Raw genomic sequence first — 12,154 nt, 5'->3', positions numbered from 1 at the left:
CGGGACATGGGAAAAATGACATAAATCTTATTATTTTTGTAAACGGAAACCGAATGTCCGACAACGTTCATTTGATGACTTCCTGGTAGGTCCGGCCCTGCCGCTCGCCCGACGCCGTCCGCGAATTTTACAAACGATTTCGGACGTCTAGTAAGGGACCGTACATTTGCAATATGGACTTTCTCACTAACCATACAGGTACTGCCGAATTCTTCCCTTAAGGTATGGAAATGATTCACTAGACGCTGGTATTGTGATGACACGTCATCTTATGGGACATGGGAGTTGTTGATTTTTCCTGTTCTGTCGCTGACGTTTAGGCTACATCAAGAAACCTCAGTCAGTGGGCCCAGAACAGCAACAGCTTCAATCTCTACAAGCCCACCCTGAGAGACAGAGACACACAGAGACACACAGAGAGACAGAGAGAGACAGAGAGAGACACACAGAGAGACAGAGAGAGACAGAGAGAGACACACAGAGAGACACAGAGAGACACAGAGAGACACACACACACACAGAGAGACAGAGACACACACAGAGAGACAGACACACACAGAGAGACACACAGAGAGACAGAGACACACAGAGAGGACAGAGACACACAGAGAGACAGAGACACACACAGAGAGACAGAGACAAAAATATCATTCAAGTACTTCTCATGTTTGTTGTCAGTCACATCACATGGTTAGGTTCTGTATTGCCATGGAAACAGTGTAATGAGATGAAGCGCCAGATCCTCACCCTGGGCAGAGCAGCGACCTGGTAGGCAGCCCGAGCTGGGAAGCTACTGCTGAAAACTAAAAGAGGAGAGGAACACAAAACATGGTTACATACTGTAGATCTCATACAAGACATAAGTAACGTCTTTTTTAATATATTTAAAAACGTTTTTTTACCCCGTTTTCTCCCCAATTTCGTGGTATCCAATTGTTTTGTCTCATCGCTACATCTCCCGTACGGGCTCGGGAGAGACGAAGGTTGAAGGTCACGCGTCCTCCGATACACAACCCAACCTGCTTCTTAACACAGCGCGCATCCAACCCGGAAGCCAGCCGCACCAATGTGTCAGAGGAAACACCGTGCACCTGGCAACCTTGGTTAGCGTGTGCCTTGCCCCGGCCCGCCACAGGAGTCGCTGGTGCGCAATGAGACAAGGATATGCCTACCGACCAACCCCTCCCTAACCCGGACGACGCTAGGCCAATTGTGCGTCGCCCCACGGAGCTCCCGGTCGGTTACGACAGAGCCTGGGCGCGAACCCAGAGTCTCTGGTGGCACAGCTGGCGTTGCAGTACAGCGCCCTTGACCAACATGCAGTCCAAGCTGTTAGGGAATCATCTTACGTAGACAGACACGGCTTGTCAATCAGGTCAGCGAGGTTTAGATGCTGACTGAATCTGTATGAAGGTAGGTACCTCTACCTTTAACTCCAGTCACTGTCATGGCAGTGCTCAAACCTACTCAAGGGAAGTGCCACAAACATGATCATCCCCACCTCCCTTACATACCATACTCAGTCTCTTGGGAAACAGTGACACCTTGTGGACACTATGTGAAGTGCGCCTCCCTCCCTTACATACCATACTCAGTTTCTTGGGAAACCGTGACACCTTGTGGACACTATGTGAAGTGCGCCTCCCTTACATACCATACTAAGTCTCTTGGGAAACAGTGACACCCTGTGGACACTATGTGAAGTGCGCCTCCCTTACATATCATACTAAGTCTCTTGGGAAACAGTGACACCCTGTGGACACTATGTGAAGTGCCAGAACCTTCAGAATACTTCTAATACATATCAGCATAACAAAACAAGGAGGATCCCAACAATATCAATATTTAGAGGATTCAACAACATGAATATTCAACAGGAAGAGTCCCAACAACATGAGGATTCAACAAGAACGATCCCAACAACATGAATATTCAACAGGAAGAGTCCCAACAACATGAATATTCAGAGGATTCAACAAGAAGGATCCCAACAACATGAATTTCGATGATTCAACAACATGAATATTCAACAGGAAGGATCCCATCAACATGAATATTCAACAGGAAGGATCCCAACAATATGAATATTTAGAGGATTCAACAGGAAGGATCCCAACAATATGAATATTTAGAGGATTCAACAGGAAGGATCCCAACAACAGAGAAACTTACATGTTTTATAGACATCATTCACACTGACGAAGTCATTCATGTCAGCCAAAAGAACCGTGGTTTTCACGACTGTGGGAAAAGAAAAACAAATCAGGAAATTAATGGTTTTTGCTTGATACAGTTTCTAAACATCTAATACAAGTGTTTATAAAAACATCATAACTTACCACTGTCATATCCACACCCTGCTTCCTTCAGGATCTCCCCCATGTTTACCAGAGCCTGTATGGGATAGGGAATGCATTCAACTGAAATGTGTCTTCCGCATTTAACTGACATAGTCGACATCCACGGAGCCCGGGGAACAGTGGGTTAACTGCCTTGTTCAGGGGAACAGTGGGTTAACTGCCTTGTTCAGGGGAACAGTGGGTTAACTGCCTTGTTCAGGGGAACAATGGGTTAACTGCCTTGTTCAGGGGAACAGTGGGTTAACTGCCTTGTTCAGGGGAACAATGGGTTAACTGCCTTGTTCAGGGGAACAGTGGGTTAACTGCCTTGTTCAGGGGAACAGTGGGTTAACTGCCTTGTTCAGGGGAACAGTGGGTTAACTGCCTTGTTCAGGGGAACAATGGGTTAACTGCCTTGTTCAGGGGAACAGTGGGTTAACTGCCTTGTTCAGGGGAACAGTGGGTTAACTGCCTTGTTCAGGGGAACAGTGGGTTAACTGCCTTGTTCAGGGGAACAGTGGGTTAACTGCCTTGTTCAGGGGAACAGTGGGTTAACTGCCTTGTTCAGGGGAACAGTGGGTTAACTGCCTTGTTCAGGGGAACAGTGGGTTAACTGTCTTGTTCAGGGGAAGAGTGGGTTAACTGCCTTGCTCAGGGGAACAGTGGGTTAACTTCCTTGTTCAGGGCAGAACAGTGGGTTAACTGCCTTGTTCGGGGGAACAGTGGGTTAACTGCCTTGTTCGGGGGAACAGTGGGTTAACTGCCTTGTTCGGGGGAACAGTGGGTTAACTGCCTTGTTCGGGGGAACAGTGGGTTAACTGCCTTGTTCGGGGAACAGTGGGTTAACTGCCTTGTTCGGGGGAACAGTGGGTTAACTGCCTTGTTCGGGGGAACAGTGGGTTAACTGCCTTGTTCGGGGGAACAGTGGGTTAACTGCCTTGTTCGGGGGAACAGTGGGTTAACTGCCTTGTTCGGGGGAACAGTGGGTTAACTGACTTGTTCAGGGGAACAGTGGGTTAACTGCCTTGTTCAGGGGAACAGTGGGTTAACTGCCTTGTTCGGGGGAACAGTGGGTTAACTTCCTTGTTGTTAACCGCTAGGCTACCTGCCGCCCCCACACTCTAACCGCTAGGCTACCTGCCGCCCCTACACTCTAACCGCTAGGCTACCTGCCGCCCCTACACTCTAACCGCTAGGCTACCTGCCGCCTCCACACTCTAACCGCTAGGCTACCTGCCGCCCCCACACTCTAACCGCTAGGCTACCTGCCGCCCCCACACTCTAACCGCTAGGCTACCTGCCGCCCACACTCTAACCGCTAGGCTACCTGCCGCCCCCACACTCTAACCGCTAGGCTACCTGCCGCCCACACTCTAACCGCTGGGCTACCTGCCGCCCCCACACTCTAACCGCTAGGCTACCTGCCGCCCTACACTCTAACCGCTAGGCTACCTGCCGCCCCCACACTCTAACCGCTAGGCTACCTGCCGCCCCCACACTCTAACCGCTAGGCTACCTGCCGCCCCCACACTCTAACCGCTAGGCTACCTGCCGCCCCCACACTCTAACCGCTAGGCTACCTGCCGCCCCACACTCTAACCGCTAGGCTACCTGCCGCCCCCACACTCTAACCGCTAGGCTACCTGCCGCCCCCACACTCTAACCGCTAGGCTACCTGCCGCCCCTACACTCTAACCGCTAGGCTACCTGCCGCCCCTACACTCTAACCGCTAGGCTACCTGCCGCCCCTACACTCTAACCGCTAGGCTACCTGCCGCCCCTACACTCTAACCGCTAGGCTACCTGCCGCCCCTACACTCTAACCGCTAGGCTACCTGCCGCCCCTACACTCTAACCGCTAGGCTACCTGCCGCCCCCACACTCTAACCGCTAGGCTACCTGCCGCCCCTACACTCTAACCGCTAGGCTACCTGCCGCCCCCACACTCTAACCGCTAGGCTACCTGCCGCCCCTACACTCTAACCGCTAGGCTACCTGCCGCCCCTACACTCTAACCGCTAGGCTACCTGCCGCCCCTACACTCTAACCGCTAGGCTACCTGCCGCCCCTACACTCTAACCGCTAGGCTACCTGCCGCCCCCACACTCTAACCGCTAGGCTACCTGCCGCCCCCACACTCTAACCGCTAGGCTACCTGCCGCCCCCACACTCTAACCGCTAGGCTACCTGCCGCCCCCACACTCTAACCGCTAGGCTACCTGCCGCCCCCACACTCTAACCGCTAGGCTACCTGCCGCCCCCACACTCTAACCGCTAGGCTACCTGCCGCCCTACACTCTAACCGCTAGGCTACCTGCCGCCCTACACTCTAACCGCTAGGCTACCTGCCGCCCTACACTCTAACCGCTAGGCTACCTGCCGCCCTACACTCTAACCGCTAGGCTACCTGCCGCCCCTACACTCTAACCGCTGGGCTACCTGCCGCCCTACACTCTAACCGCTAGGCTACCTGCCGCCCCTACACTCTAACCGCTAGGCTACCTGCCGCCCCTACACTCTAACCGCTAGGCTACCTGCCGCCCTACACTCTAACCGCTAGGCTACCTGCCGCCCTACACTCTAACCGCTAGGCTACCTGCCCCCCTACACTCTAACCGCTAGGCTACCTGCCGCCCTACACTCTAACCGCAGGCTACCTGCCGCCCCCTACACTCTAACCGCTAGGCTACCTGCCGCCCCCACACTCTAACCGCTAGGCTACCTGCCGCCCCCACACTCTAACCGCTAGGCTACCTGCCGCCCACACTCTAACCGCTAGGCTACCTGCCGCCCCACACTCTAACCGCTAGGCTGCCTGCCGCCCCCACACTCTAACCGCTAGGCTACCTGCCGCCCCCACACTCTAACCGCTAGGCTACCTGCCGCCCCCACACTCTAACCGCTAGGCTACCTGCCGCCCCTACACTCTAACCGCTAGGCTACCTGCCGCCCCTACACTCTAACCGCTAGGCTACCTGCCGCCCCCACACTCTAACCGCTAGGCTACCTGCCGCCCCCACACTCTAACCGCTAGGCTACCTGCCGCCCCCACACTCTAACCGCTAGGCTACCTGCCGCCCCCACACTCTAACCGCTAGGCTACCTGCCGCCCTACACTCTAACCGCTAGGCTACCTGCCGCCCCTACACTCTAACCGCTAGGCTACCTGCCGCCCCTACACTCTAACCGCTAGGCTACCTGCCGCCCCTACACTCTAACCGCTAGGCTACCTGCCGCCCCTACACTCTAACCGCTAGGCTACCTGCCGCCCCTACACTCTAACCGCTAGGCTACCTGCCGCCCCTACACTCTAACCGCTAGGCTACCTGCCGCCCCTACACTCTAACCGCTAGGCTACCTGCCGCCCCTACACTCTAACCGCTAGGCTACCTGCCGCCCACACTCTAACCGCTAGGCTACCTGCCGCCCCCACACTCTAACCGCTAGGCTACCTGCCGCCCCCACTCTAACCGCTAGGCTACCTGCCGCCCCACACTCTAACCGCTAGGCTACCTGCCGCCCCTACACTCTAACCGCTGGCTACCTGCCGCCCCCACACTCTAACCGCTAGGCTACCTGCCGCCCACACTCTAACCGCTAGGCTACCTGCCGCCCCCACACTCTAACCGCTAGGCTACCTGCCGCCCCCACACTCTAACCGCTAGGCTACCTGCCGCCCCTACACTCTAACCGCTAGGCTACCTGCCGCCCCCACACTCTAACCGCTAAGCTTCACCTCACCTGTTTGGTCTGAGCCTGGACCCCTCCCTCCACCAGCTGACCAGAGGCAGGGTCCATCCCCAGCTGGCCTGACACGTACATGGTCCTGTCCACCACCACCGCCTGGCTGGGAGACAAAACAACGAATATGAACACAGGACTGGACAGCTGATAAGATATTTACCAACATGGGGCAGGTGAAATGTTCTCTCTGTCACATTCAAGATATCATAGACACTACTACTACTACTACTGCTGCTACTACTACTGCCACTACTACTGCCACTACTACTGCCACTACTACTGCCACTACTACTACTACTGCCACTACTACTACCACTGCTGCTACTACACTACTACTGCTACTGCCACTACTACTACCACTACTACTACCACTGCTGCTACTACTGCTGCCACTGCTGCTGCTGCTACTGCTACTACTGCTACTACTGCTGCTGCTGCCACTGCTGCTACTACTACTGCTGCTGCTGCTGCTGCTGCTGCTACTACTGCTACTACTGCTGCCACTACCACCACTGCCACTGCTGCTGCTGCTACTGCTGCCACCACCACTGCTGCTGCCACTGCCACCGCTGGCACCACTGCTGCTGCTACCACTGCTGCTACTACTGCTGCTGCTACTACCGCTGCTACTGCTGCTGCTGCTACTGCTACCACTACTGCCACTGCTGCTGCTGCTACTGCTACCACTGCCACTGCTACTGCTGCTACTGCTGCTGCTGCTGCACACTGCTGCTGCTACTGCTACTACTGCTACTACTGCTACTACTACTGCTACTGCTACTGCTACTACTACTACCACTACTACTGCTACTGCTACTACTACTACCACTACTACTACTACTGCTACTGCTGCTACTACCACTACCTCTACTACTTAAATGAAGCAAATAAATAAAATGTCCTCAGTCTTTTCCATCCAGAACACAATTAACATTGTTGTTTGACTTTCCTGAAATCTAAATTGATACTTTACTACCACCTACTGGTTAAACTGAGCAACCATACTGGGGACTATTTATTTCTGAATGTCATCTAAATACAATATAGTGTGTACAATATACAGTAGGCTTAGAGTGCGCAACGACAGTGCCAGTCCACAGAATGCTCCATTCCAACACATAACCTCTGTGCCAACTCTGCCAGTCACAGTCCTTCAGTCAAAAAGCACTTTAACCTGAAATAAAACTCAAAGCCTCTCTCTCCAGTTTACAGCGGCGCCACAGCTCCACCTCCCACGATTATTGGGTAAAAAGGGTGACACCCCCTACCGTAACAGACCGCGAATGTCCCTTCACAGACAGAACAGAAATGCCAATACCGCATGTGTGATTCATTGTACCCTGCGTAGACACACGAACAATGTTTTAAAATAGTTGCTTACTGAATGAATGCAAACAAGAATATACTATTCTTATATATACACATAAATACTCCGGACTCCGACATTGCTCGTCCTAATATTTCTATATTCCATTATTTCACATCGTGCTTCTGCACTGTTAGATACTACAGCGCCGTTGAAGACAGGAACACAAGCATTTACAACCACAATAACATCCTGCTAAATATGTGTATGCGATCAATTTGATTAGATATTTTTTTTTAATAGTTCAACGCCTTCAGATCAACAGTGTGATAAAGGCTGCACAGACCACTTACCTGTACGGCCCGATAGCTGCTGGCGCTTTAGTGGTGTTGATTATCTTCCTGATGATCGAAGACATGATTAGAATTTGACACAACAAAAAAAACTCTTCACTTTAAAACAAAGAAGTTCCTGGTCTGAAGCCGGTGGACCTCTGAAATGACAGATCAGCCGGTAGAGCGCGTCTACTACCGTAAAGTCTCAACTAAACGGGCCTACAAGTTTCATTAGACCCACAACTTATATTATTGTAATCGTTGTAGGTATTGGCCGGGTACTAATATTTTTCCAAAAACCGAAATGACGCTAAATTCAAAAAGTGTAATTTATTTTCCGACAATTTTGCCATATTTTATTGACGTGACTAAATATATCTACTACATAAATAAAGTTTAAATCAAATTTAAAAAATATCTACTATATACTACCTTTCCCATGAACACAATTGAACCGGAACAAGATATACGTCATATTTATGCGGAAGAGCTGGAGACAGAAATGTGAGCGTAACGGCGTGGTTTTGAAACATAACTGTTCCTCCATTCAGGATTTGAAAGTCAATATATGGTCAGTTACTTTTACAAATACATTGTGGTGTGATGGAAGTGGATAACTTCATAACTCATTAGCGTAGCCTGTTTGTGATGATGTCCCAATGTGTATCAAGCTTGCTAAGTAGCTAATTTAGCTAGCTAGTCTGCCGAGGTGGAGATTGACTGGCATGTCTTTCAAAGGTTTGCTGACAATAACATCCGATCAGTGACTGTGCAATTCACTCTTAAATAGTAGCTAGTAGCCTGCTCGTGTCCCACGATAGGATCATTTTTTTGACAGCACCATTAGCCTTATTATCAATGAGTCATGTTTATTTTCTGCAGAGCTATCAAACATGTCTACAGCCAAGCACAGGATGCGCGATAAGAAGATGAGGAACCAGCCGATCAACGTCACCTATTCCTCCCAGGGCAGCTCACACTGGAGGAACGGAGGGGACACCCTTACAGGTCGAGGCCATGATCTGTCTCCACATCCATGGGGCCAGGGGTCCGCCCACTCAGGCCATGCCCAGAGAGGGGCTGGGTCCGGGGCCACCAGAGAGAAGGACACGGGGATACCCGCAGGCTCTGCCCACACACATCACTGGTAAGAACACCTTCCCTCTGCATACAGTTGTCAAATGTATTTTAAATGGATGCTCATGTCTTGATGGGTTTTAAACTGATACAGGTTCTGACTGAGCACTTCTGCATGTCGAAGTTGAACCAGCTGTAAATCAACAGCTTTTATTACATTCAATTCAAATGGCATTTAGAATGAGTACATAATGTCTGATGCTCCAGCCCATTGACTCCCAGCCAGCCTTTTTGTGATGTGGTGCTGTGCCTCCACAGCCTCAGCGTTTGCCAAGGCCCGGGCTGCAGAGGTGAACGCCATGTTGATGGCCGTCACCAAGACAACGGGCAGCTCCCATGTGTTTGGAGCTCTTCCTAAACACATGAGGAGGAGGGCCATGAGTCATAACACCAAGAGACTGCCCTGCAGGCTGAGAGACATGGCCAACAACATGGTGGGTTTGTCTAAGTAACACACACACAACACACAGTCACACTTAGTCACACACACACACAGTCACGCTTAGTCTCACACACACTTAGTCTCTCACACTTAGTCTCACACACACAGTCACACACACACACACAGTCACACACACACACAGTCACACACACACACAGTCACACACACACACAGTCACACACACACAGTCACACACACACACAGTCACACACACACACAGTCACACACACAGTCACACACACACACAGTCACACACACACACTCGGTCACACACACACACACTCGGTCACACACAAACACACTCGGTCACACACACACGGTCACACACACTCAGTCACACACACTCAGTCACACACACTCAGTCACACACACTCAGTCACACACTCAGTCACACGCTCTCGGTCACACACGCTCTCGGTCACACACGCCCGGTCACACACGCTCTCGGTCACACACGCTCTCGGTCACACACGCTCTCGGTCACACACGCTCTCGGTCACACACGCCGGGTCACACACGCTCTCGGGTCACACACGCTCTCGGTCACACACGCTCTCGGTCACACACGCTCTCGGTCACACACGCTCTCGGTCACACACACACTCTCGGTCACACACACACTCTCAGTCACACACACACTCTCAGTCACACACACACTCTCAGTCACACACACACTCTCAGTCACACACACACTCAGTCACACACACTCTCAGTCACACACACTCGGTCACAGTGAAACGTGGCCTTTCTCTCTTGACTTTAAAGCATGGTCCCAGATCTGTCTCTGCTATTGTCATGTCCATACATGGAGGAAGGACTGGCCACACCTGGAACCTTCTGGTCACACCTAGAGCCTTCTGGTCACACCTGGAGCCTTCTGGTCACACCTGGAGCCTTCTGGTCACACCTAGAGCCTTCACCAGTCTGGTCACACCTAGAGCCGGACTGGTCACACCTAGAGCCGGACTGGTCACACTGAGAGCCTTCTGGTCACACTGAGAGCCTTCTGGTCACACTGAGAGCCTTCTGGTCACACCTGGAGCCTTCTGGTCACACCTGGAGCCTTCTGGTCACACCTGGAGCCTTCTGGTCACACCTGGAGCCTTCTGGTCACACCTGGAGCCTTCTGGTCACACCTAGAGCCTTCTGGGTCACACCTAGAGCCGGAATAGTCACACCTAGAGCCTTCTGGTCACACCTAGAGCCGGACTGGTTACACCTAGAGCCGGAATAGTCACACCTAGAGCCGGACTGGCCACACCTAGAGCCGGACTGGTCACACCTAGAGCCGGAATAGTCACACCTAGAGCTGGACTGGTCACACCTAGAGCCTTCTGGTCACACCTAGAGCCGGACTAGCCACACCTCGGACTAGCCACACCTAGAGCCGGACTGGCGGGAATAGTCACACCTAGAGCCTTCTGGTCACACCTAGAGCCGGACTAGCCACACCTCGGACTAGCCACACCTAGAGCCGGACTGGCCACACCTAGAGCCGGACTGGCCACACCTAGAGCCGGACTGGCCACACCTAGAGCCGGACTGGCCACACCTAGAGCCGGACTGGCCACACCTAGAGCCGGGACTGGCCACACCTAGAGCCGGGAGTGGCCACACCTAGAGCCGGACTGGCCACACCTAGAGCCGGAGTGGCCACACCTAGAGCCGGGAGTGGCCACACCTAGAGCCGGAGTGGCCACACCTAGAGCCGGAGTGGCCACACCTAGAGCCGGAGTGGCCACACTAGAGCCGGACTGGCCACACCTAGAGCCGGCCGGGACTGGCCACACCTAGAGCCGGACTGGCCACACCTAGAGCCGGACTGGTCACACCTAGAGCCGGACTGGCCACACCTAGAGCCGGACTGGCCACACCTAGAGCCGGACTGGCCACACCTAGAGCCGGACTGGCCACACCTAGAGCCGGACTGGCCACACCTAGAGCCGGACTGGCCACACCTAGAGCCGGACTGGTCACACCTAGAGCCGGACTGGCCACACCTAGAGCCGGACTAGCCACACCTAGAGCCGACTGGTCACACCTAGAGCCGGACTAGCCACACCTAGAGCCGGACTAGTCACACCTAGAGCCGGACTAGCCACACCTAGAGCCGGACTAGCCACACTCTAGAGCCGGACTAGCCACACCTAGAGCCGGACTGGCCACACCTAGAGCCGGACTGGCCACACCTAGAGCCGGACTGGCCACACCTAGAGCCGGACTGGCCACACCTAGAGCCGGACTGGCCACACCTAGAGCCGGACTGGCCACACCTAGAGCCGGACTAGTCACACCTAGAGCCGACTAGTCACACCTAGAGCCGGACTAGTCACACCTAGAGCCCGACTGGTCACACCTAGAGCCGGACTAGCCACACCTAGAGCCGGACTAATATAAACATCCTGTATGTTTCTTCTCTGGTCCAGTTGGAGAAGAGTCAGAAGGCTGGTCAGAAGGTGAAGAAGGAACAGTCCAAGAGCAAGAGCCGTAAAGCCCGGCGTCGCCATGGCAACATGCTCCTGGAGTTCAACCGCCGCCAGCGGAAGAACCTGTGGCTGGAGACGCACATCTGGCACGCCAAGCGCTTCCACGTGGTCAAGAGATGGGGCTACTGTCTGGGAGACAGGCCAACCTACAAGTGTTACAGAGCCTGCTACAGAGCCATGAGCTCCCACTGTCTCCTACAGGTTAGTGTCTTTACCCACGGAGGCTTTTGGAGGCTGGATATCTGGGAAGCACTTTGGGACAACTGATAGGAAATACATTTTGATTTGATTGACTGATTTTATAAGGTCCTGTTCAAATTACTGCTCAATAAGGTTAGGAGTTCTCTAGACCTGGGAAAACTCTA

The 12,154-nt window shown here is 53.0% G+C and overlaps 2 protein-coding genes across 2 annotated transcripts in view; one reads left to right on the top strand and one right to left on the bottom strand.

Moving 5' to 3' along the window:
- Nucleotides 1–216: 216 nt before the first annotated feature.
- Nucleotides 217–7,944, bottom strand: LOC127922697 (2-iminobutanoate/2-iminopropanoate deaminase-like). The gene is made up of 6 exons (XM_052506588.1): nt 7,743–7,944; nt 6,081–6,186; nt 2,340–2,394; nt 2,173–2,241; nt 748–803; nt 217–386 (listed from the first exon to the last, which is right to left on the bottom strand). Exons 1-6 carry the CDS (start codon nt 7,805–7,807, stop codon nt 327–329), a joined length of 411 nt encoding a protein of 136 aa, XP_052362548.1. The 5' UTR covers nt 7,808–7,944; the 3' UTR covers nt 217–326.
- Nucleotides 7,945–8,617: 673 nt separating this feature from the next.
- The window catches only part of LOC118382670 (ribonucleases P/MRP protein subunit POP1-like), a 48,646-nt gene continuing 45,109 nt past the window's right edge, over nt 8,618–12,154 (top strand). The window contains 5 exon segments of the mRNA XM_052506586.1: nt 8,618–8,696; nt 8,798–8,835; nt 8,838–8,871; nt 9,120–9,295; nt 11,730–11,990. Coding sequence (XP_052362546.1) covers nt 8,618–8,696; nt 8,798–8,835; nt 8,838–8,871; nt 9,120–9,295; nt 11,730–11,990 — 588 coding nt within the window.

The sequence above is a fragment of the Oncorhynchus keta genome, unplaced genomic scaffold (assembly GCF_023373465.1).
Source record: "Oncorhynchus keta strain PuntledgeMale-10-30-2019 unplaced genomic scaffold, Oket_V2 Un_contig_2676_pilon_pilon, whole genome shotgun sequence".
NCBI lineage: Eukaryota > Metazoa > Chordata > Actinopteri > Salmoniformes > Salmonidae > Oncorhynchus > Oncorhynchus keta.
The sequence above is the reverse complement of the archived record's forward strand: the minus strand, read 5'-3'. Positions and strand labels throughout refer to the sequence as shown.